Source organism: Microchirus variegatus, assembly GCF_963457635.1.
Source record: "Microchirus variegatus genome assembly, chromosome: 21".
NCBI lineage: Eukaryota > Metazoa > Chordata > Actinopteri > Pleuronectiformes > Soleidae > Microchirus > Microchirus variegatus.
In genome coordinates this window covers 16,116,260-16,142,579 of record NC_139822.1, presented here as the reverse complement: position 1 = coordinate 16,142,579, position 26,320 = coordinate 16,116,260, and the positions used below count along the sequence as shown (strand labels likewise).

General features: G+C 40.4%; 3 protein-coding genes across 3 annotated transcripts; all 3 read left to right on the top strand.

The window, feature by feature from the left end:
* Positions 1 to 462: 462 nt before the first annotated feature.
* Positions 463 to 15,454, top strand: cep170ba (centrosomal protein 170Ba; the record flags this gene model as incomplete). The annotated part of the gene is made up of 18 exons (XM_083907867.1): positions 463 to 567; positions 1,854 to 1,943; positions 2,693 to 2,771; positions 3,644 to 3,702; positions 4,370 to 4,526; positions 6,664 to 6,792; positions 7,573 to 8,067; positions 8,143 to 9,026; positions 9,200 to 9,358; positions 10,048 to 10,186; positions 10,298 to 11,887; positions 12,592 to 12,841; positions 13,614 to 13,746; positions 14,211 to 14,345; positions 14,435 to 14,523; positions 14,611 to 14,704; positions 14,780 to 14,831; positions 14,909 to 15,454. The coding sequence occupies 18 exons, from the start codon at positions 463 to 465 to the stop codon at positions 15,130 to 15,132; spliced, it is 4,863 nt and encodes a 1,620-aa protein (XP_083763993.1). The 3' UTR covers positions 15,133 to 15,454.
* Positions 15,455 to 16,881: 1,427 nt separating this feature from the next.
* On the top strand, positions 16,882 to 20,107 carry pld4 (phospholipase D family member 4). The gene is made up of 11 exons (XM_083907852.1): positions 16,882 to 16,932; positions 17,042 to 17,102; positions 17,183 to 17,343; positions 17,869 to 18,052; positions 18,130 to 18,250; positions 18,341 to 18,468; positions 18,542 to 18,742; positions 18,929 to 19,068; positions 19,165 to 19,330; positions 19,421 to 19,517; positions 19,676 to 20,107. Exons 2-11 carry the CDS (start codon positions 17,055 to 17,057, stop codon positions 19,876 to 19,878), a joined length of 1,449 nt encoding a protein of 482 aa, XP_083763978.1. The 5' UTR covers positions 16,882 to 16,932; positions 17,042 to 17,054; the 3' UTR covers positions 19,879 to 20,107.
* A 347-nt stretch (positions 20,108 to 20,454) lies between these two features.
* Positions 20,455 to 26,227, top strand: srp14 (signal recognition particle 14). The gene is made up of 5 exons (XM_083907988.1): positions 20,455 to 20,567; positions 21,613 to 21,685; positions 24,862 to 24,974; positions 25,055 to 25,087; positions 25,207 to 26,227. The coding sequence occupies exons 1-5, from the start codon at positions 20,544 to 20,546 to the stop codon at positions 25,294 to 25,296; spliced, it is 333 nt and encodes a 110-aa protein (XP_083764114.1). The 5' UTR covers positions 20,455 to 20,543; the 3' UTR covers positions 25,297 to 26,227.
* The last annotated feature ends 93 nt before the right edge of the window (positions 26,228 to 26,320 follow it).

Here is a 26,320-nt window from a genome sequence, read left to right as displayed (position 1 = left end):
AAACGCTCCCTCGGTCATGTCTGATAGCCTATTTTCAGATGAGGTATACAAAGCATACAAATAATGAATGTAAACGGAGGCAGAATAACATTGATAACAAATATCACCAAAAGTTACACACTGCTGCAGCCTTAACTGGTCACTGTGTGATCAATATTTTTTTTTTTCTTATTTTCTTCTCATTTTTTTATTTTCCATTGTTTTGTCACCTCTGTTTGTGAAAAGATGTATGATCCTTAGTTGTACCATGTGTTTTATTTGCTGTTGCTTCCTATTATGTATTATATGTATATACTCTATAGTTTGATTGACTAATTGATTAAAGCTTGCTTAAGAACAGATATTTTTCAGCACACTTAGCTTCACAGGTCACCTCACGATGGTTCAATAATCCTTAAATATTTTTTGCTGTTATTTTTTTTTTTGCAGGATGCTAAGAAGATCCTGACTCGTGGCCCCAACATGAGTGTGACATCATGGTTCCTGGTCAGCAGCTCTGGCACACGCCACAGGTTGCCACGGGAGATGATCTTTGTCGGCCGGGATGATTGCGAGCTAATGCTGCAGGTGTGTGTTAAAGAGAGGTTGTGTTTATACAGCAAACAGTGGCACGAATCCTTTGCCGGTCTTCACTGTGATGTGTGAATGGAAGCTCGGGATGCGTTGCATTGCTCCGCACTGATGTCAGAGCGGAAAGCCAGTTTCTTATGTATGTGGAAACACCAGTGGGGAGGCTTGTTGCGTGGTTCATGCGTGCATTTCTCAGCGTGTAACCTAGTGACAGTGTCTTCACACAGAGTTGCCCTGACAGCAGTGATTAAAACACAGCTACATTTTTGCTGCACGGTGTTGTTTTTCCCCATCTGTTGTCTGTTTCTTTGTGGTCTTTTTTTTTGTAACAGTCAGTCTCATTTTCTCCTCGCAGGCCAGTCACAGAAGAATGTTGCCTCGGAAAAGTTGTTTATACTTTCCTGAGTCAGTGTGTTATGTTCAGAAATGCTCTGCCAACCACAGCGGTCTGTTAGACTGAAAAGTTGCGTTTAGGCGTCGCCAGATTCACGAGAAACCTCAGCGCCCAGTCGAGAAAATGATGCAGACTTCATTTCCGTTGCTCAGGACTGCTTTCTGACTTGGCATGCAATCGGTTTCTGCTCCAGATTTCCTTTAGCCCTTTAATCTTTAGGTATTTATTTGCCTTTAACTGTCTATTGAAACCACTGTTCAATTATCTGTAACAGGAGAAGCCAGTTTGGCTTAAAAAGCAGGGATTGAGAGTCAGATGAAATATCATAGCGAAAGTCCTCGACTTGTATGTTTGGACTTTCCACGATCCATATATTTATTTATCTTTATTTCTTGCTGCTGCATTTGTAGCTCAGTGATGCTTTTATTGTTTCCCACAGTGGCAGAGCTTACATTTGCGAGAAAAAGGTGCAATGTGTAATCCTTAAAGATTCTGCATAGTCATTGAAATAACCTAATCATTTGGATTAACTGATAAATTCACTACTTTAAACAGGACAATAAAAGTGCCCTGTGTTGACATTTACAGTGCACACACATGGAAAGATAAGATTTTGGAAATCTCCTTCACTATTTATCTATTTTTTGATGAGGAGCCTGAGGGGGACTCATGAGCAGATTGCCAAAAGCATAATGTACAATTTGGCAAATTTTAAAAATAATAAGTTGCACATTTACTGAATCAATCTTAGGTGCCCATAATTCAAGAATAAAGTCCCATGCAGTTTCATTAAAACCAGTCAAAACTGACTTTAACTTTTAAGATTAGATTAATTTGTGTCCATTGACTCCTCAAACACTAATGGCTTTGTGTTTTACTTCTGTGGCAGTCTCGCAGCGTGGACAAACAGCACGCTGTGATCAACTACGACCAAAACACAGACGAGCACATGGTGAAGGACCTCGGCAGTTTGAATGGGGTGAGTGAGTTCAACTTCCCTCAACCTAGAATGATAAAAAGCCACACTGGGCTCCCTGAAGGCTCCAGTGTCCAGTCCCCAAAGACAGCAAAGCTTGGTCATACACTTCTACAGTATACGGGATTAACCTGTCGGGCCTGGATTTTTTTTTCTTCCCCTTAACATTCCTATATCACGTTGTAGCCCCCGCTCTCTCCCTTCACTACCACCTCATTGCATCATTATCCCAGTTAAATTCAGAGTTGAGCAGTGGGATAAAACCATGCATTGTTCTCAGCGAGTGTTTATTTTGGCCTCGGCTACCGCAGCCAAACTAATCAGAGCAGAACAGTGCACGGACCTGTAACTGAAATCCAACATGGCTGTGTTTTCTCCCCCAATTATCTTCATTTTGCCTGAATAAGAAACCTCTTCTGTTCTTTTTACTCTCCATATCCTTTGCATTTAACGACTTTAGCAGAGGCACAGGAACCTCTGTGTGTGTGTAAAAAGTTATTTGTGTAGCCAGAAGTTCAGTGTTCTACAAAAGCAGAGGAAGACGTTAAAACTCCGACGAGTTCATGTTGTTATGCAATGTGCTCCCGGATTAACTTTCAATGGGGAAAGTGCCACTTACAAAGCACCTTACAGTTTCTGAGTGTGTGCCACAAAGAATTAGAGAGAGGCAGTCACCTGTAAGTAAACACATGTACTTTTTTTTTTTTAGCAAACAATGATTTCAGCTTCATGTTCTTTTGTTTCTTTTGCAGACATTTGTGAATGACCTAAGAATCCCAGACCAGACATACATCACCCTGAAGCTCTCAGATGTCATTCGCTTTGGATATGATATCCTTTTTTTAAAAAATAAAGAGTGAGGTAAACTAAGAGGAACAACGGAGGATGTCAAGTGTTTGGCGCTTTTTCTTCTTGGCACGAAAAAATGCGAGCATTTTTACCATTTCATACACGCAAGCGATCCTTCTCTTTCCACAAACCAGTGTCTAGTTCTGCCCTGTAGCAGCCGGACCACTGTGCTTGGTACTCCAGAGGATGGTTCATGACTTTTGACAAATGCAAATATGGAAACTGTACTAAAGTGAATGGGGCCGCATGGTGGAACTGGGTCTAAATACACTTTGAGCTTAGGTTGGACCAGTTTAAGTAGGTGATTAGCAGCCCACACTGAAATGAGCCAGTGGTCAGTAACTATTGCACTCTGATTTTTTGGCAGTTTCTATCCCCTCTCCGGTCTTTCATTCCATCGGCATGTTAATCCCCTGTGGATTTTCAGTCAGGCGTTTTAGATTATAGTCCATTGTGGACCGAAAATCTCCTGCAGCCTTTGACCCCCACAGAGGGGAAAATGGTGTGGAATGTCGTTTTAGATAACTCAGGTAGTTTGGAATTGTTTAAAGTGAACACACTCACACCCAGTGTGTTGTGACATGTGATGCTGCACGTGTCGACCAGTGAAGATAATGAGCTTGTGTGAATTGTAGCGGGTTTGTTACTCCTTATCTTATTTTCTTTCTTCTCAGGAGAAGGACTATTGACCTACTTAGTCGGGGAAAAAAACAAACATTAACTGATTTTTAGTCTCTGTGCTAAAATCATCTTCTTTGAATCATACATTCTGTGAACTGTGAATGTATAAATATATTAACACTTTTATTTTACAGCTCTTTATAAGTTATTATATTCTTTGACTCTTTGTGTACATGCTCATGTATATATTCTGGAGAGGAGTCAACACAAGGTCCCAGAGGAAGCTCTTAAAGTAAGTAACACTGACGGTCTGTTGCTTTTTTTGATGATGATGATTAATTGCTGTGAACTTTTGAATATCAGTTAATTTCGTTATTTTTTTTAATGTCATTATTGACCATAATTGACTGTAGGTGTGAGTGGTTGTGGAGAATGAAGTGGCAGATGATGAGTGAGACTGAAGTGAATGACTTTTAAAGTGACCAATTAAGCCATAATGTACTTACGCCAATATAGAGTTCTATTATACCGGGTTCTACACTCATTTACAACAACACAGTATTGTGTTTGTTTCATCAGTGTTGAATTAGTTTTTTTTTTTTTTAATGCAATCGTTTTCGTTGGACAGAGAAATATACTTCTCATTGTGTTAATCAAAGGATAACAAAGCCTATAGACTATGTTATCTGGAAGAAAACCTACAGGCATCAACTAAAATTTAAAAAAACATATGGAGCTGCAGTTGGCTGCTGTTTTTATTTTTTCTCAGTTAAAGGAATAACATGCAATAACCATTATATTTGTAAATCTGACAGTGTTAGGAAGCTTCCTTTTTTTTTTCCTGGGAAGTCTCTGGTAGACGCTCTTTATTGTACTGTAAGTTTGAGGACAGTTCTATCTGTACTGATTGTTGTCAGAGGTTCTCTCACATCCTGCTTCCCTCCTGTCTCTTTGTGCAGCATGAGAAATACACCAGCCAGTTGCAGCTCGGCGTAAAGTCCCTGGAGGCCAAGGCGAAAGAAAAACAGCAGCTCCAGAGCTCCGAGAAGAGCAAAGACTCTCTTTCCGGCGCCAAACTGCAGGACAAGGCTGAGCGAAGAGCCCGCTCACTCACAGGTAAACAACTCCTCCAGTTCACACACACACACATACTCAGTCGTAGCAGAAAAGGCGTGAGGTTTTATGATAACAGACGTATGTCAACTGTTGATGTAGTCTGAGAGGAATTGATTTAATTAAAGTAGATTTGAATAGACTGTTCACACATAAGGAGGAGGAAATGTTTGAGTTGCCATGTAGATCCCTTGATAACCATGGGCTCTTTAATCAAGAGCTTCCCCGGTGTGACATTAATATGACACGTGAGCTGAGAGGCTGAAGCCGAAAGCCTGCAAAGTCGGTTTAAGAAATAGATCTTGACATCTCACACATGGCAGACCGAGTACTCAAAAGTAAGGGCTTGTCAGGCAAGTTGAGGTGCGAGAACTTAAAGTGAAGTAGTCTTATCTCTATTGGCCATGCCTGATTGCTGAGATGAAGTGGTGTGCTGCTGTTGCTGGCTCAACACGTGCCATATTAGAAATAGCTTCTGGATTTGTCGCTGCTTATATTTCATACTTTCTCTGAACAGTCAGAGAATTGTTAGCACTTTGTGAATGAAGCTTATAACGTATTCCAGCTGTTGTTGATTTAGCCCTTTACACGTTTCTTTCTCTATAATCGCCCCTGTGAGGTTAGAGGGAAAACAGCTGGCGCTAAAAATAGCACTCGTATCCCTCAGTGTGCCTCACAAATGTTTCATTGACTTGCAGAAAAAAATCTTTATTGTCGTGAAACATGTTAGAACACTCGTCTGGTCTCCTGCAGCTCAGAGCTAACTACAGTAAAACTTTGTCCTGTGTCAGTCGGAGAAAATACAGTACCTGTGCTACACACTTGCAACAGGTGTAAAAGTTTAATGTGCAGATAACTAAACGCAACAATAGGCTTTGTTGTCCACGTATCGTATTGCAAAGAGATTCTCTTCAGCAGAATTAGTTTGACTTCCTGCTTTGATAAAACCATGCTCCGTATCTCTTCCATTTTTATATAATATTTCTAAATAGCAATACATTTCATTAGCTTAATCTCAAAGTTCTCCCTATACTCTGCCCTATAAAAATGTTCACGAACGCAATGACCCTGATATTGGCAGCATATTCGCCCTATATTCACTAACTCTTGTTTGCCCAGAGAGCTGTGTTTATGTCATTCCGTGTGCTCTTACTCGTTCTTCCCTGCAGCTGTACAGGATGTGGATTGTGTCCACTCCTCCAGCTGTCAGCAGAGCAGGACACTTCACTTGCAGTGACTCAGTCAGTCAGTTGTATTTCACTCGACCAGGACCTCATTTAAGGGGCATTTATTCTTGAAATTGAGTTGAAATATGTCTCTAAATGTCTGAATAACGTCCAATTACTGCACAGCATTTGTCCTTTTTACCTTGCTCTCCCTTCAGTGAGTTGGTTATCTTTTGATCATTAACAAAACAGTCCTCAGTCTCGTTTATTTCCTCCTGTATTTGGCTAAAAGCAGATGATTGAGTAAGGGGAAAGGAATTGTTAACATGTTAACAACCTTTGCTTGCTCCGTCTCTGTGTTGACGTCTTATTGTGCGTGTCCAAGGCAACATTGGTAAAGAGCTGTTGATGCTTAGGATTGTGAAGCCTCCCTATTAAACTCCACAGATCTTGTTTAAGATAGCTATCAGCCTGACAACAGCAGCATCTAGATTACCTGAAGGGTAATAGAGGCTGTCTGGTATGGTAAGTGGCTAAATACCATTTTAGAGGGGAAATAAGCAGTCCTCAGGATGAACCTGTACAGGAAGTACAATATATACCAAGACCAAGGTCATTGTGCAACATTTGTGTGTTCCTGACTATTATATTGTATGTCTCCCTCAGATGCACTGATTATCCTTTATCCTGTTTTGTATTTTTTCCTTCAAAGATTAGGAATCCTCCTCATGCTTAACCCTCACTACTCCCTCAATGTCATGGGAATAAGTGGGGAATATAAAATGCCCAAATGTGGTTCCAGTGTTGCATAACACAACATTGTTTTGTTGTGTGATATGCACACGAGATTTGCACAGCTCTTATAAATTCACTTCTCTGACTGACTCTTCTTTTCTTTCCCACATTTCCTTCCTGCCTCCGTCCATTTGCCTAATGCTGTTTTTTTTTTACGTTTGTGTGTTTTTGTCTGTTAGCTACCACAGAATCTCCGATATCCAAGCCCACTCCTTTGTACGGCCAACCCTCGTGGTGGGGGGAGGATGAGGACCCAGCCAACAAAAAGCTCAACAGAGGTGGAAGATCACCAGGACAAGAGTCTCCAGGTCAGAAAATAGATCTGATCATCTTACAGCACTGCACACAAGCCCCTGATTTAATAATGCCTCTATATATTTAAATCTGGTAATGACTATAATTGCATTGATTATTACCACATCCATGAATTAGATCCTAATTTGTTATGACATGTTTTTTCTATGGATCTGCTATCTGATACCCTTTGTGGCTCACTGTGAGATGGATCGCGTTAAGCCCATGGCAGGTTTCTGGCTGCCAGTTTTGAGTTGTTTGCCAGACCATACCATGCCAAGGCAGTGGACAGTGCCTTTCTGCCTCATGATGGATTACGATCCTCTAAGCTGCAGTGTGCATTTTTGTGTGTGTGTGTTTGTGCGTGTGTGTGCCTCATGTTGCCTGATTGGAACAGATTATTCCTGCTCAACTACCCCCTCCATTGGACTCTGAGCTCCCCAAAGTGTTATTTGGCCGCATCCAAATGGCAGCCAAACAGCAACTGGTTGATTTGTTTTCTCAGTCTAACAGCTGTAAACTTTGTATTGCTTGTGGTTCCCAGTTTCAAGGATTGTTTGATAGTGTTGTCCCTGTTGAGCTTTTAACATAATTTGAAACAATGCAATTAGCGTGAACAAAGTCTGCAATTCAATCATTGTTCTGCCAATTTAAACACATATCTTAAGCCAAAGTGCTGGTGTAGGAATATTTTTTATCAGTTGCTATGTGTTCTTGGAGATCTCAAAAACAAATTCACCAGTTGTACATTAATTATGTTTTCTCTTTTCTCTTTATGCGTTTCTTGTCAACAGAGTATGGTAAAGATACGTCCAACTATGAGGTCAATGGCTCTCTGTCAGACAGTCAAGCCAAGTCCATCTTCTCCTACCGCCGGGAACCCAGTTACTTTGAGATCCCAACAAAGGAGATTCAGCAGCGCTCTCCCAAAAAGCCTGATTCACATGTCCATGAAGTTCCCACAAAAGATACCTCTGATCCCACTGACTGTATTCCTCCCACTCCCACACCTCCAGTGGTCCAGAGTCATGCCTCCTTCACCATAGAGTTCGATGAGTGCACACCAGGTAAAATGAAGATCAAGGATCACGTGACCAAGTTTTCTTTTCGGCAGCAGCGAAAGCTTCCCTCCGCAGAGGCTGTCACCGCGCCCACAGAGGTGATGTCAGCAGAGAGCAAAGTTGCTGATTGGCTGGTCCACAGCAATGCTAGCATGATGAGGAGGAAGTCGCAGACTGACTGTGACATGTACAGCACAAACAGTGACCCGTCATTTTTGAAAAGCAAGAGTAAGTCACTGACATGGTTACTGTTTATCACCATTTTCCAACTGGCAAACTAACCTATTCTTTTTCCCTTACCAGCAAACCACTGTGACGACGGCACCCACAGTGACTCAGGAGATCCACATGTCAATGGCAAAGATTTTTTTCAATCAGAACTTCAGATCCGTTCCACGGTGTCTCCACAATCACAGCGAAGCCCTACCTCACAACGGTTAACCTCCCCCGACTCTGTGGAGCCTTTGGCTGAGCCAAAGCAGGCCTTTGTCATTGAATTTTTTGACGAAAACCCCAGAAAGAAGCAGCCTCAGTCCCTCACCAACAACACTACCCCACCTGAGCCCTCAAGCCTCAGGGTTCAGCTAGAGAGAGCAAAGAAAAGCACAAGCCCAACTAATGAAAGACGAGTCCATTCTACGGCCTCCACTACTCCCCCAACACAAAGGTACACTATCCCACTGAAGGATTCTTCTTCCACATGTCTACAAAGAGCTGGCTCATTACGGAGGGAGAAGACAGAGGAACGAATCAGCACCAACTTTTCATCCCGCTCTTTATCGTCTGCCTCTGTAAAGCCCTTTGGTAGTGTGGGCCGGAGATCCAAACTCGCTCAAGAATTTACTGCTGAATTTCTCAGGCAGAAAGAGGAGGCCTATGCTTCTATCTGTCAGAAAAATGCATCTAGTTCTCCCAGAGCAGTGAAAACTCAGGAAGTGTTGAGCTCAGAGGCAAGTCCTCCTCCGTCTAATGCTCCCTGCCAGCCACAGACTTCCTCTCCCATTCACAAGCCAGTCCCACTCAAGACTCCCGTGATGCCCCCTGCGTCTTATGACACTGAAGTCAAGAGCCCCCTTTCTAGCCCGAGAAATGAAGAGGAGGACAGTCTGAGTGATGCGGGAACCTACACGATTGAAGCAGACATCCAAGACAAAGAGCTGGAAGAAGCACGAATCAAAATTGACCAGGTAAGTAGTTCTATGTCCGTTCTTAAACCACATCTTTCTGAGGTTAACAATCACAGCATGTTCCTTTTACTGGCATCTCATTCACCACTGTTTCACCACGGAGAAACTCGAGCAATGGACACTCCCATTCATACACTTATCTGCTATCTGTGATGCTTTTTTTTTCCTGACAGGTCTTTGGTGTTGTTGAGCACCCAGAGCGAACCAACCAGAGTGAAGCAGAAACTTCATCAGCATTTAAGCCTGTAATTATTGAGGGCAGGGAGCAGCATAGGCAGAGTAGCAGTGGGCAGGTGAGGCCAGCTCCAGAACAGGGACAGAGTTTGGTGAAGGTAAACCTTCCTGCTCTCAGTGGGATCAATAATTGGACATTATGATTCAGACAACAAGTTGTCTTATGGTCACCAAATTATTATTGTTTCAATACACAAATCAGCTTACACTACTGTCTTGATTTGTCTTCTTTCTATTTCAGCATTTTTGCTGGCATCTCTCTTGATTGACTTTATCTATTCTTCACAGTTTCTGGGTGCTGTTTGTCTCTCTAACCAAATATAAGGGAAATAACTTTTTTTTAAAATAGCAGTTAGATGGTACACTTATTTTTATTTTATTTTAATTAAAGAGATTGAATTGTGGTGTCTTCTTCTGCTAGTCATTGTATCATCCTTGTGATTTTTTATTCATAAAATTGGAGTGCGCAACTTTTAAATCCAAACAAATGTCCATTCGGTTTAAAACATTGCCACATGGCAGTTTTACTGGAGAGATACTTTTTGTCTCTGCCCATCCCTGTAGTGCCAGCATATACTGTACATGCAAGCACCAATCAGTCAGGTCTGATAGTATTGCTTGACAGAACCCGTTGGCAGAGTTATAACATCAACTTCAACAAAAATCAGCAAAAGTTACGCACTGCAGCTTTAAGCTTTCCTTTTCCGTTTTGTTTTGGTTTGATTGTTGGGGGAAAAAAAATTTATATGTATAAATGATTGAATAAGTTGAATGTTTTCTCCTGCAGGTTCAGGCAGCAGCTGCAGTGTTACAGGGGGCCCCTAAGTGGATGTCTTGCTGGGCCAGCTTGGCAGACAACTACACAGAATCTGGCCCTTCATCTGGACTCTCTGACAATTCTTCCACGATGGAGCTATCAGGAGGGGGTATGTCACATGAAGACATATGATTCTATTTAATATAATAATGAAGAACATATGAATTATATACTGTTTCAATGTGTGTGGTTAATATTCATTAAAACTGTTTCATTTCAGCACGAGATTCAGTCATCGACACTGTCATGCTCAGCCGAAGCAGTGACAGTACGGACTCGAGGGCACGGCGCATCCTGCCCCAGGTACCAGTGGTGGACAAGAGTGACATTTCAACCCCCAGCATTCATGTTCATTCTGACCCCCATTCAACGTTTGATGTACAAGAGAAAAGCGTGGTGGCCTGCACGTCCGAGGATGGCATTCACAGGTTGTCAGTGCAGGACGACGTAGAGCCAGACAGCTTGAGTGATGCCAGCAAGTCAGACGACGGTTCCATCATCGAGCAGAGGAGAAAACCGCTGTCTGATACTGAAGAGAAGAGGCACAGACTCTTAACCAAGCCTGCATCTTTTTATATTGAGTCAGACGACGCTCAAACTAAAACAGAGAGTGGAGATTTTAAAACCGAGAGAAAACAAGCAAACAGAATTTTCTCAACAGCTACCCTGACCAAACAGAAAGGGAATCATGACTCTGGAAAAATCAATCCCAGTGCGTCTGCCCCTATCCTGAGCCAGAGGACGGAGAGTCCAGAGTTCAAAGAGGGTCCAGTATCTACATTAATCAGACAAGAGAGCTTCACCAAGGAGCGGCCTAGCAATGCCAGATTACCCAACATCTCGAGCCAGCCTTCGAAGAAGGATCTAGACCTGGATTTATTCCAGAGATCCTCCAGTCAGGACACTCACTCTTTCCTGAAGGAGACTGAGGATGTTTTGGCTCTTCTAGAGGCCAAACTCCAAGCAGGACAATCAGGAATCACTCCATCTCCGATAATGGACTCTCTCTCAGCGGAGTCTGATGTGGATACTTCCAGCTCAGTCAGCCAACATAGTAATAAGACCAAGTCCAACACACTGACAAAAAAGCCCTCCGTCAGTGGCCTCCATAGAGAAAGATCTTCAGCTAGTATAACTAGTCAGGACTCCAATCATCAGCCCATGCTGTCAGAAAAGCGTCGTGCTCAGGGAGCTGACAGTGGCAATAAGACTGAGTCTGTCAGGAGGCCAGTTGGACTAAAACGTAGTGTTGGAAAATGTGGTTCCACAGACCTAAGTGATGACCCTCACAGTTTACCTTACTCTGATCAGGAGTCTAATACCTACCAAACCCGCAGGAAATACACAGTGCCGCTTCAGAAGGAGGACAACAAGTCGTCGAGCGTGTCGCAGGCCTTGAATCGTGCCAACAGTTTGTCAGCTCCAAGACCCACCAGGACGTCCATGCTACGCCGTGCTCGTCTGGGAGAGGCCTCAGACAATGAGGGAACGGAGACCGACAGGCTGTCACAGGAGGCAACCAACGCCTCAGCCAAACAACAGGAATCCAAGAAACTCTCCAGGCTGGATAAGCTGGCGTTGCCTCGTAAGAGGACAAGCTCGTTTAACACACCCAGCGACACAGAGTCCTCGTCCACGCCTCAATGCAGGGGCACAGGATTTTCCAACTTGGAGTACGGCGGCAGCTCTGCTAGAAGGGGCTCCGCCGCGGGAACGAAACCGATAGAAAGGCCACAGAAAGCAGCGCTCAGCAAGGCGCCGATCACCCGTGGACGTTCAAGCAGCGCGAAATACACCAGCAGCACAGCAAGTGAGTATAATACAGACCATACCATTCATTAAATCAATTATTTTAATATTTTGACTGCCATAAACATTGACTCATGTCTAGTAAAACCAGCATGTTGGAAAAGAAACCACTGTTTGCCTGCACTGGGAGCAGAACAAGCTCTGTCACACAGTCACAGTGGTGAAATGGTTCGATCCATCTAAGTTTATGATCTCTATTTCTCATGAAATCAACCATACATTCTCCAATATACTTTTAAAAAAGTGGTAAAGGAACTAATCCTGGGCTTACATCAATTACACTAACATTCATACATGTCCTCAGTGTTCTCATGCAGTTTATGTATGTTTGAACTTTATTGCTAAAGGCTTGCAATGGGGATACTGTGGATTTGATGAAAACTAAATCACTGGTTCTGTCAAATAATGTTAAATCATTTGCTGCTATTACTTTATCTTCCTTAGGGCACTCAATTACACTATGGTCTGTTGGTACTCAGCTGTTCATGTACTCACATCAGTTTTTGAATTACTTTAAAACACAAAGGAGTTAGAAATATGTTTCCTGGGCGGGCTATTGGTGATAACATCTTAAATACCTGGTGGTGTTTTCTTGCCTGTATTCTTTGATGGTATCTCTCCCTCTCTCTCTCTTTTTTTCTTCCCCGTCTTCTTCTTTCCTGTCTCTCCTCCATCCTCTAACTCAAACTAATTCACGGCGGCAAGGCTCCAGGAGGCGACAGAAAGGCTCCGACTATGCCTCGACCTCAGACGAAGAGTACGACCTAAACCAGAGCACACCTAAACACAAACGCTCCCAACCTTCCTCAGCTTCCCAAGGCTCGCGCAATCCTCCCCTTAGGCCCCAGCCGATGGTTGTACAGCATCCGAAGCCCCGTGGCAGAGATTCAGAAGAGGAGAACCCCGAGGAAGGAACCTTCCAAAACTGGTCCACTCACAGTGCTGAGATTGCACGGTATGATTTTAAAAAAGGTGTTTGGTTGAGTATTACAAATGCAGATATTTTTTTACGTTGCGGATACCAGTGGATTTCAAAGATAAAAATCATGTTAACTGACATAAAGGGTGATTATCACATTCATTTATCGCAATATTGGGTTTTTTTACGTTTAAGACTATCAAAAACTAAGCAAGGTAGAAGAAACCACAAAAAAGGACAGCATAAATTAAATAAAAATGCACAAAAACTTTAAATATCATATGACACCAGCTCTGATAAGACTGCTTTACTGTCATATTAAGTTTTTCTGCCATTGCACACTAATTATTACATGTCTCACTTTATTCTGTTCGATATTGATTCCTTTGGAAATATTTCAGTTACCATCTATTTAGCTTGGTTATGAAAGAGATTTTCACAGAACTAATGCTGCAAATTGAATATGATTTGGATCTCTCTAACCTGCTGCATCATTGGATATAGTAATCATAACAATCAATCAACATTAATGCAGTTTATATTTAAAACTCTATAGATGATAATAAACACATCTATCGACACAGATGTTTGCTTAGCTGCAACAGCTCGTGGTCCATGAGACTATCACAGTCAAGTCTCATGTGATTTCGATAGGCTAGCAAGGCATCAGAAACAGGAAATGGTGTATATTAAGAGATTCATTTAAGGATTTTATCAGATCTTACAAATAAAAAATCTAAATGAATCTGATTTTTTTTTTGTGTGTCTGTGTCAGCCATCTTTCTAACACACTTTATCCTCCTGCTAGGTTGAGTCAAGACCTGGCTAAAGACCTGGCGATCCTGGCCAGAGAGATCCATGACGTGGCAGGTGACGGCGATCCACAGAATCCTGAAGTGGAGAGCAGCACGCCAGTCCCCACAGTGACCACTCATGAAAAGGTGATTCAGAGCAGACGATCACGACTGGTGCAGTGACTGCTTAGTTGAAATAACAGAGACATCAAACGACGCTCTCTCTTATAACTTAAATTGCAGGTTCTTGTATCCACCGATCAGCCATAACAGTAAAACAAGTGACTTTGGCTTTGTCATGTCAGGAACTGGTGAAGTATTAAAGGCTAAGAATAAGTTTTGAATGACATTACAGAATTGGGCGTTGACGTACACTGCTCCACCACAGCATTTGAACCAAGTGACAACTGGCTGTGACTGGTGCCATGTTGAGGTTTTTGCAACCATAAGTTTGCAGAAGTCGTGCACTCGTATGTGCCTTTCCTCTAAATAGGAACATGATTTTCAAAACTGACGTTAGGTCTTCAAACTAGATTCTCAGGAAAATGTATACTTGCATTGTAACTCGTTTCCATGAACTTCTATCCAAACTATTTCTTATCGTGCCCCAGCTTGTTCAGCGAATCCCAGAGGCCGAATTAAACTTCCAGAGAGTCCCGCCAAGTTCTGCATCCAGGAGAGAACCCGAGCAGAGCTCGAGTGACCAGGAAGCGATCTGCAGGCAGCGAGAGCAAAGCAGAGACGAGGTCTGAGAAATATCCCGCTGCTGCGCCGTCAAGTGACAGATGGAAGCTCTGAAGGATCATTCTGACGTATTTCATTTGATTGTGTGCAGGTCGTTGTGGATAATCTGATGCTGGATCCAGTGAGTCAGATCATCGGGGCCATCAGAGAAAACACAGAGCAACTTGCGGACAAAATTAAGTAAGATCCGTCTTAACTTTTCCAGTATTTTTAAATCTGAAACCTGTTGTTTCTAACGACTGCACTTGGTGTGACACACACACACAGGGTGCTGTTCCAGGGCAAGGTGGATATTTGGGAACAAATGGAGGCAATAATTAAATCTGATAATGAAATCCCTGTTCTGAAAACCGGCAACAAGGTCAGTGAATTGTTTTGTGCTAAGTTCATGTTTATGTCAAAACTGTTATTAAAAAGTCGGACATTTTTATTTCAGGAAATCACGTCGATATTAAAAGAACTCCGGAGAGTTCAGCGACAACTTGAAGGTTAGTCGCGTAATTTGTAGTAAATTCATAGTCTTTTAAAAATGTGTCTTAATCGTTGTTTATTTTCCCCTGTCCAGTTATAAACACAGTCATAGAGCCTAGTGGTCAGGCTGAAACACCCAAGGCCCCCGCGTCGACCGTCTCCTCCTCGTCTGGAGTTCGCCCCTCCAGGACTCCTTCCTCGCGAGACTGGAGGACGGCTCACCCTGCGTCCAGACGCGGCGGCGGGCCGAGGCCCGGCGAGGGTGTCAGGAGAGCAGCGATGACGCCAGGCGACCGCAGGGAAGGATATTTAGTCTGAGATCTGAGCTTCAGTCGCAATCGTGCTCACACAGGTGTCGGGACTCCTGTGTGCAAACTGAAACCAAGAGGGAGGAAGTGAGACTAAAAAGTGGATTAAAAAGAACTGCGCCTTCGTAAACACACACACACAATACTACTGCCCTGTGAGCACTACACACACACGTACAGTCTGTAGTACACAGTGATGTCTGTGCTATTGTTCTCATGTGCAGGTTTAAACTTGATTTGATGATTTGAGGAAGTATCACACTACCCCTTTCTCCTCTGAAAGGCTTCAAACCAGTACCAGATTCTCTGTTAGAGATCATCTACAAATGAAATGGGAGATATTTTACCAATTTTTTTTTATTGAAAAACTAGCTCCAGGGGGGCATTTATTAAGAAATCAGATATTTGTGTTCCGTGACATTCGAGGAAATATTAGATTGTTGATTGTTTTACGCCCAAATGGACAGAAACACTTCACAGATGTTAGTGTAGTTTGTTCCCCTCATTTCGTTTCTTTGTGGACCAGTTTCGTGGATGAATGTAAAAAGTATTTATTCGGACAATCTCTGTGTGAGACACTTGTTTGTTTTTGTAACCAAGACGACATAACTTTGGGAGGGAGTTCAGTCCATTTGCTACCAGCCAGTCTATTGTATATGTGTTGTCTTGTATCGCAAATCTTCAGCTCACCTTGACAGGTGTCTCGTTAGTTGAGCTGCAGGTGAAAATCTCTCAGGAACGTGTGTCCAAATTGAACTCACGGCCCGAGTAACCTGGCAACCGCCAATCCCCAGAGGCTGTAAAACACCGGTAGTCGCTGCAAAGTGAGTTTTTTGTGTCGTCTTTTAATGCCTGAGGAGCACATTTAACATCTGAGGGTCTGTTGGTACCGAACTCCTCAGATTGCACCTAAACCTCAGTGCGTTGGTGTTATACACCAAGAGAAGATGAGATAAGACAGGACTGTAAATATGATCGCTCGTCCGTGGCATTCTGTAAATGTATATATCTTAAAAGCCACCAATGTGTTCCACAAATTACCTCTCAGTCTTGTGTTTTGCACTGCTGTAGTACGACATTATTCCTTCAGCCTGATGCGCTGCCACGCTGATGAACTCTTCGTGGTGAGCATTCGATGCCGTTAAAAGTTTGAGCAGAGGGGGGAGACCGGCGAGTTTTTTACTCTCCCGCTTCTCAGTGCAGCCTGTGCGTGTGAATGTCGTTGGGAAGTTTCTATATAAAGTGCCACGGAGCGCGCGTGTGTGTGTGTGGATAAATAAAGTGGTTGTTTACAAACCAGCGAAACTGAATGTTTTGAGTAGTGCTGCTCTTCGCCCACTGTGGAATAGAGTTTTCCTTTTGTTTATTCTTCATCTAAACCACAGGAAAGTCAAGACAGTGTAAATGTGTGTCCTGATTTTGATATTCACTTTCTATTTCCCCCTCCTCCTCCCCCCTCCCTGAATGATTCAGCTGTAATCTTGCTGTGTAACCAGCTGGTATTTATGTTTGGTTATTTATGTCATTTCTTAGATGGTGATTCCAGGTGTGTGTTTTTGTTTTGTCTAATAAATTTGAATAGCAAAGCTGTTTTATCTCAACTTTTTTTCCTCACCTATTCGCTTCGTTCTCTCTGTTTTGTTTTTTTTATGCCTTGGCAATGTGAGTCATCCAGCCAGAAATGAAAGTAAAAATGGGAACTGAGCTGCAGTGTATTGTAGAGGAGCGATATCACTTCTGCTCAGTTTACAGTGAGCACTGAAGAGGGAGCGAGCTGTTTGTTTTGAGAAAGTATCTCCATCATCTTTGTGTAAGTTGTGTTTTCTTCCTTGTTTATACTTGAAAAAAACTTCTTCTTCTGAATTATTCATCTCAAAGCTGTTGTTTATCTGTCTTAATATTTTCTTTATTTTTAAAAGCGAAGGAAATAAAATGTCTACATATAGAAGCCTTCATGATGACTATGATTCCAGCAGCGGGGTAAGACTCCAACAAAATACTCAGCAAAAATATTCACTCTTTCATTTCTCACACTGATTATTCTTTCTATGGCGTGTTAGAGGTCGACCAGCTGCGTGGTGTTGGTTGTGATCGTGGGCTTTCTAACCGTCCTGGGGATTTTGCTCGCCATCGTTGTCCTGGAGAGACCGCCGACACCCGAAGACCACGATACTCTTCCTGAGGACGACGGAAGGCACAATGTCTCTGCAGAGCAGTGCAGGTAACGGACCGTTTTAATGCTGCTCTGTGGCTGTAAACACGGGTGTGTGTGCGCTAAATATAGCAATCAGGAACTGATGCACGCTGACTGATTTCAGTCAATATGATGTTTGATCTCATTTTACTGAAGTGAAATTATATCAGTGAGTCATTCTCTAATTTATAGAGTAATGGTTAAAATTGTTTATATTTCATGTGGTTATGACAAAATTCCTAAGTAATATAAAAGCGGAAATAAAACTGATACACAAGACCTCCAAGGCAACTTCATCTTAAAGAGGAAAGAGGTGGAGATCCATCAACTATACCTCTGTAATTACTACAGTTCTGCACATCACCCTTGTTGTTGAAACTCTTTTTCTCCATACCTCAGGCATTCTCTCAAAAAGTCCACCTAATCATCTGGACCAACTCTTTCTTGTTAAATAAAGGCTCTTTAGCTTTGTAGGGTTGTAGTAGAAGAATATTCCTGAACGCATGTGAACTGCACCGTCACTTCACCCTTTACTCCTCGTCTCATCCTCAGCATATCCCTGGTGGAGAGCATTCCCCTACATGTGAGATATGAAGCCAACGCAACGCGTGGGATTCCTCTGGAGCAAGTCTGGAAAGATCTTCTCTCCGTGGCAACGGAGGAAGTGGACGTGGTCTCTTTCTACTGGACTCTGACCGGGGAAGACATCAACGTTAACTCGTCCACGGACACAGCAGTGAGTGACGGATACATATATTACCTATAAGGTCAGAAATATGTGCTTAATAAGGTCGGCCTGTCCTTATTTGTTAGGGTAAAGACATCCTGAGACGACTTGAGGAGTTGCCCTCCAGGAACGTGTCTGTCCGAGTGGTCACCAGTGAGCCCACGTTCAAAACAAACTCCACAGATTTAAAGATTCTCAAGGAAAAAGGTTGGAACGTATTCTTAAAAATCCATCATATCTAAGTGTTCACGTACAGTTTGTCGACTACGTCACTGAACTTTCTCTCTCCGTCTACAGGGGTTCAGGTGAGGAAGGTGAACTTTGGCCGCCTGACCAAAGGCGTCCTCCACAGCAAGTTCTGGATCGTTGATAAGAAGCATGTGTTCATTGGAAGTGCCAACATGGACTGGAGAGCTCTCACTCAGGTCGAGGATTACTAAAAATCCCCAGTCTGTATCTGTAACGACGACAACTGACTTAATGCGTTTCATTAAACAGGTGAAGGAACTCGGTGTGGTCATCTACAACTGCTCCTCAATAGCACAGGACCTCACTAAGATCTTTCAGTCCTACTGGGTGATGGGACAGTCCAACAGCTCCCTGCCAAGACCCTGGCCCTCACAGTACGACACTGACATCAACAAACAGCACCCCCTGCTGGTGGAAGCTGAAAATGTCTCCAGTAGCATTTACCTCTCGGTAAGTTTCACTTCCATTTTCCCGATTATTCCCCTCATGAGGTCATGTAGAATTAAGTTAGTGACATAAACAGCACGAGAAGATGGTGACAGATTCAGACAGTTGAGCCTCACACTGTTAGTCCATGAATAAAACATAATATGTGACATGTTTTTGTTGTTTTATTCCATGTTTTATTTACTCCAGGCATCTCCACCATCATTCTGTCCTTCCTCGAGGACTCAGGACCTGGAGGCTATTCTGTCCATCATCTCAGAGGCTCAACACTATGTCGACGTCGCTGTCATGGAGTACATCCCTGCCACGTGCTTTCACAATCCCAAGAGGTAATCCTGGTACACAGAGGGGGGGGGGGGGAAACAAACATATATTCGTTTCCATTTTCTGTTTTGTGACTATGGATGTTTTATAACTCAACACAGATACTGGCCGTTCATTGACGATGCCATCCGGATGGCTGCGTTTGAGAGCAAGGTCAGGATCCGGATGCTGATCAGCTGCGGGCGAGACTCTGACCCGACCATGCTGCCGTTCCTTCAGTCTCTGGCCTCGATGGACAGCCCCCACCATGGGATCCACATCCAAGTCGTAAGAAACATGAAAGTAATGTCACGTCTCTTTTGAAGGTGGGGGGGAAAAGTCAGCACTTTTCAAATATCTCTCTCTTTTTTTCTCCAGAAATTGTACATCGTGCCTGTGGGAAACCAGTCTGATATTCCACACGCGAGGGTCAACCACAATAAATACATGGTGACAGATAAAGTCGCTTACATTGGTGAGTAAAGGGTTTTGTTTTCACGCATTCAAAATGAATGTCGTTTGGTCTTCGAGAACAAAACGAAGACGCTGCATCTTTCACCTGTTCGCAGTTTGAAATAAAGCATTCACCATTCAAAATGTTAACTGATGTGAAAACACTGTGTTATTACCCAGGTACTTCCAACTGGTCTGGGGACTACTTTTTGAACACTGCTGGAGTGGGCCTGGTGATTTCCCAGCATGCTCCTCGGCCCGTGTGGAAGACCAAGGCCCTGCAGGGGCAGCTGCGCGCCGTGTTCGACAGAGACTGGCACTCTGAGTTTGCTGTGAATTTAGCCGACCTGGGAAAACACCCAGACTGTGCACTATCGACATGACTTCAGTTCAACAGGAAGAAAAACATATATACATATTTGTACTGAAGTTGTGATTTTTGCTACTGTCCATATTGTATTATCTGTGTGTAGTATATATGTCCAAATCATCACTTTACTTGAAGAGTCATGTTTATTTTTTTTTGCAGCAAATGTTGTTCTTGTTACTGTTGCACTGTTTCTTTGTGGTCATAAAATGTTGACTGATTTTCCATATGTATGATTTATACTGTATCGTTATTAAATAAATACTTTTTTAAAATGAAACCTGTAAATATTAAGAACAAACAAAGCATAAATAAAACTCTATATATGTAATTGTGAGGCTCCTCCATGTTTGACTGTGTGGGTAGAATGTTGTATCAAAAGAAGATCATTCTCATTGATATGTTTTCTTCACTACGTTTTAATATATTTTAATTTTGAAAGTTAAAACATTATGTTTAAATGAAGTTAAGTGGAAGAAAAGTGGAAGAAAATGACTGGTGGACTCGTCAGTGTTTGGCACTGCCGTTCTCCTCCCGGGCTTCAGGTGGCGCTGTGATCTAAACTACACCCCTCCAGGATGCTCGCGCAGGGCGGGGCTCTGCTTTGAGTAGTACGTGTGCTTCACAGCGGTTAGCTTGCAGCTAGTGAGGTTCTTCCACAGCTGAACAGAAGTCAGAATCATGGTACTTCTCGAAAACGACTCGGTAAGAATCGGAAAATACTGCCCTGCTATGTTGTCTTTTTTCTGAGTATAAAGTAGAAATTAAGACGACTCTGTCGTTTTCGCTGTCCAACCATCCCGCGAGCTAAATCCTGTCAGAGCCAGTCGTCAGACCGACTCATTAGCCATCTTTAGGCTTAGCCTAAGCTAACACCGGGTTTAGAACCACGCTGCTTTATTAAACGTTTACTCACTATAATACGTTATCGTGTTCTTCGTGTCGTGTATGTAATGTGACGCTCTGTCGAAATTATGACGTGTTTATGACGTTTTTTTGTCCAGAGAGACGCATCAAACTAGAGACAGCTGTTTTCAATCTAATCATCTACACGTATGAATGCTACAAAACTAACCCCATTTTGTCGTTTTACTTTTCTCTTAAACTCGTTTTCATATTCAATTACTTGTCATTTGTCCTTTTTATTCGGAACAAAATCACACTTGACGATAAATAAAACGTTGTTTATTTAAAACTAAATAAAACTGCATTATTCCAGATTACCCAACGAAAACCACTGACGTAAGAACACAGGGGAGTCATGTAAACTACAGTAATGGGGGCAGAAATGGCGTAATTCACTGACAAAATGTAGCTTCTAATTAAGTATATTTAATATGGGTTACCCACATTTATTAGTGCCTGCTTAGGTCATAATATTATATATTAAAGCAGCAGTTGCTGATATTCACCAGGCTGCAAAACTTGTCTCACAACTTTGAGAAAAAACTCTACAAATAAGTCGTCAACACCTGCAGTTCCACTACAACTGCTGACTAAGAATGCTTGGTTTCACAAAAGCTAACATTCCTCAAGTCACTACTTCCTGAAGAGTGTTTGAGCAGGATTGAACATTGTAATCTTAACGAAGGAAATGGTATTTTATTGCAGCATGTCATCGGAAAGACCATTAAATGTGTCCTCTCTTAGTTTTGCGATCAATTAATGTCCACTTGTCTATATTTTGGATGTGACTGTTGTAATAATGTATGAGTTGAGACGCTGACATCCTTTGTTCTCTGGTGCTCAGTTCCTCACAGAACTCACGCGACTCTTCCAGAAGTGCAGAACATCTGGCAGTGTTGTCATCACACTAAAGAAATGTAAGTAGCGTCCTCCTGCTTCAAAACAATAGTCACATTTTGGACGACATAATAAAGTTTGACATTTTTGTCAAATTTTGGACCCAAATATTTTTTTCAAAAAAAAAGTCACATTTTGGATGACATTGTATGACATTTGTGTCAAATTTTGGACCAAATATATATATATTTTTTTAAATTGTCAAACTTTAGAGTACATAGTATAGTATGACATTGTTTTCACATTTTGGACGACATAGTACAATATGACATTTTTGTCAAGTTTTGGACCAATTTTTTTTTTTTCAAAAAAAGTCACATTTTGGATGACATTGTATGACATTTTTGTCAAGTTTTGGACCAAAACATCTTTTCCAAAGAAATTGTCAGATTTTGGACGACATAGTATAGTATAGTATGATGTTTTTGTAAAATTTTGGACCCAAATTTTTTTTTTTTTTAAATGTCACATTTTGGATGACATTGTATGACATTTTTGTCAAGTTTTGGACCAAATATACATATATTTTTTTAAATTGTCAAATTTTAGAGTACATAGTATAGTATGACATTGTTGTCACATTTTGGACGACACAGAACAATATGACATTTTTTGACAACATGTCAAGTTTTGGACCAATTTTTTTTTCAAGTCAAACTTTTGAGGACATAGTATAGTATGACGTTTTCTCACATTTTGGACCAAAACATCTTTTTCAAAGAAATTGTCAGATTTTGGACGACATGGTATAGTATAACATTTTTGTCAAGTTATGGACCTAATTTTAGAGGACATAGCATAGTATGACGTTTTTGTCAAATTTTTGGAGGACATCGTGTAGTATGACGTTTTTGTCATATTTTAGACGACATATAATATGATGTTTTTGTCAAATTTTGGATCCACATTTTTTTTAAAGGTCAAATTTTGGACGACATACGAATGTATGACTTTTTGTCAAATTTTGGACCAAAACATCTTTTCCAAAGAAATTGTCAGATTTTGGACGACATAGTATAGTATGATGTTTTTGTCAAATTTTGGACCCAAATATATATATATATATATATTTTTTTAGTACATAGTATAGTATGATGTTTTTGTCATATTTTAGATGACATAGTATAATATGATGTTTTTGTCAAATTATGGACCAAAATGTTTTTTCAAACAAATGTCAAATTATAGAGGACATAGTATAGTATGACGTTTTTGTCATATTTTAGACGACATAATATGATGTTTTTGTCAAATTTTGGAACAACATTTTTTTTAAAGGTCAAATTTTGGACGAAATAGTATATAGTATGACTTTTTGTCAAATTTTGGACCAAAACATCTTTTCCAAAGAAATTGTCAGATTTTGGACGACATAGTATAGTATGATGTTTTTGTCAAATTTTGGACCCAAATATATATATATATATATATATATATATATATTTTTTTTTAGTACATAGTATAGTATGACGTTTTTGTCAAATTTTGGACCAAAATGTTTTTCCAAGCAAATGTCAAATTTTGGATGACAGTATAGTATGACATTTTTGTCATGTTTCGGTCCAATTTTTATTTTTTTTTTTTAAATTGTCATATTATAGAGGACATAGTATAGTATGACGTTTTTGTCATATTTTAGACGACATAATAGGATGTTTTTGTCAAATTTTGGACCAACATTTTTTTTAAAGGTCAAATTTTGGACCATAGTATAGTATGACTTTTTGTCAAATTTTGGACCAAAACATCTTTTCCAAAGAAATTGTCAGATTTTGGACGACATAGTATAGTATGATGTTTTTGTCAAATTTTGGACACACATATATATATATATATATATATATATATATATATATTTTTTTAGTACATAGTATAGTATGACGTTTTTGTCATATTTTAGATGACATAGTATAATATGATGTTTTTGTCAAATTTTGGACCAAAAATGTTTTTTTTTTTTAAATGTCAAATTTTGGATGACATAGTATAGTATGACATTTTTGTCAAGTTTCGGTCCAAATTTATTTTTTATTTTTTTATTTTTTTTAAATTGTCAAATTTTAGAGGACATAGTATAGTATGATGTTTTTGTCAAATTTTAGATGACATAGTATAGTATGATGTTTTTGTCAAATTTTGGACCAAATTTTTTTTTAAAGGTCAAATTTTGGACAACATAGTATAGTATGACTTCTTGTCAAATTTTGGACCAAAACATCTTTTCCAAAGAAATTGTCAGATTTTGGACGACATAGTATAGTATGATGTTTTTGTCAAATTTTGGACACACATATATATATATATTTTTTTTTAGTACATAGTATAGTATGACGTTTTTGTCATATTTTAGATGACATAGTATAATATGATGTTTTTGTCAAATTTTGGACCAAAAATGTTTTTTTTTTTTAAATGTCAAATTTTGGATGACATAGTATAGTATGACATTTTTGTCAAGTTTCGGTCCAAATTTATTTTTTATTTTTTTATTTTTTTTAAATTGTCAAATTTTAGAGGACATAGTATAGTATGATGTTTTTGTCAAATTTTGGACCAAATTTTTTTTTAAAGGTCAAATTTTGGACAACATAGTATAGTATGACTTTTTGTCAAATTTTGGACCAAAACATCTTTTCCAAATAAATTGTCAGATTTTGGACGACATAGTATAGTATGATGTTTTTGTCAAATTTTGGACCTATATATATATATATATATATATATATATATATATATATTTAGTACATAGTATAGTGACATTTATGACATATTTTAGATGACATATAATTGTTTTTGTCAAATTTTGGACTATATATTTAGTACATAGTATAGTATGACGTTTTTGTCATATTTTAGATGACATAGTATAATATGTTTTTGTCAAATTTTGGACCAAATATGTTTTTTTCAAAAAATTTCAAATTTTAGATGACATAGTATAGTATGATGTTTTTGTCAAATTTTGGACAACATTTTTTTATAAAGGTCAAATTTTGGACAACATAGTATAGTATGACTTTTTCTCAAAACCAAAACATCTTTTTCAAAGAAATTGTGAGATTTTGGAAGACATAGTATAGTATGATGGTTTTGGCAAATTTTAGACCCACATTATTTTTTTTTAATGTCACATTTTGGACGTGATCGTTTTTGTTGTCCAGCTGCATGTTGATTGTGTCATAATGTCAATATTCAGATGATGGAAGGACCAAGCCAGTACCCAGAAAGGGCCACTCGGAGTCATTTGAACCCTCAGACAACAAATGTCTGATCAGAGCGTCTGAAGGCAAGAAGAAAATTAGCACAGTGGTGAGCACTCAAGGGTTTCTAAAGTCTGATCTTTTTCCTTTAATGTTTTCAAGCTGATGTTTGTTTTCTTGTGAATTCAGATCAGCTCCAAAGAAGTAATCAAGTTTCAAATGGTAGGTCAAGCTGGTTTCATGTTGTAATTGTTTGATTACCTTTGATCACTCATCTAAGATCAATCGTCTTTTGTTTTCCGTACGTCACTTGTGACTTAATCCTAATCTCCTCTGTTCAGGCGTACTCCAACCTCCTCAGAGCTCACATGGATGGACTGAAGAAGAAAGACAAGAAAAGTAAAAGCAAAAAAACTAAAGCCACCCAATGAGCAACAGACTCTCTAACGTAACCTTGGTTACCGACACTGGCCTGAACGATCAGTGGGGGAAAAACATGGGAAAGACCTCTGTCGCCAAAGCAGGCTTTAGTTTCTACCCATTCACCCGAGGCCTCAGACTCACCGTTCATCCACCTGGCGACTGCTTTGATATTATGCCGTTGTTTGCATGGTAACGTCTCATCCCTGGCTGTTCAGTGCCATCGGTGATTCGGAGCAGGACACCCAGCGGTGTCTCCACACTCGTACGCGATGAAGCTGCGCTCAACTGCGCTGAATCTCCACTGCTTCAGAAACCAGGTAAATCACAGCCATGTCACCCCTGGAGCCAAACCCATCGAGGCTAATGATTAACTGCCTTTTCATATTATTTAATTGTCCCTATTTATGTTAGATCAGTGGCTTCACCTTTTTAAGCCGAGTGGGCCTGTAGTGTCCATTTGACAGTTTTCTTTCTTGAATTATGAAACTTCCGCTCGGGTGCTCAGAAATACAAAAACCAAATGTCATCAGGTCTGTTTTTTATTGTCAAATTTCAGGGTGTTTGACATAGCTTGGTGTTTGGCGATGAAAACTGTATTTTAAGTTTTTACTTTTTAATTTGTTTCATGTCCTCTCTGTTTTTGAATCACACCCCCATGCCAAGCTTTTAAACTAGATGTCTTAATTTGTATAACACCAATCAATACAATGTACAGTATAGATTCAGTTATTGTTGTTATTTCAAAGATTATGTCACGTTTGAGTTAAATAGCACAAGAAAAGTTTAGATTTAACAAAAGTCCTTTTTGAGTTAAAAAGACAGATTTGGCTGTGATTATATAATTCATTTCTGTTGATAACAAATACAAGGCAGGTAATTGTTCTGTCTCATCATGCTCCCAAGAATTGATCTGCAGCAGAATTAAAGTTGACAAATAAAGTGCATTGTTAAAAAGTCTGTGGTGTGTTTGTCCGTCGTTAGATCATAAACATGAGCGTGGTAGAAAACAGGACAGTAAATACATTATATACA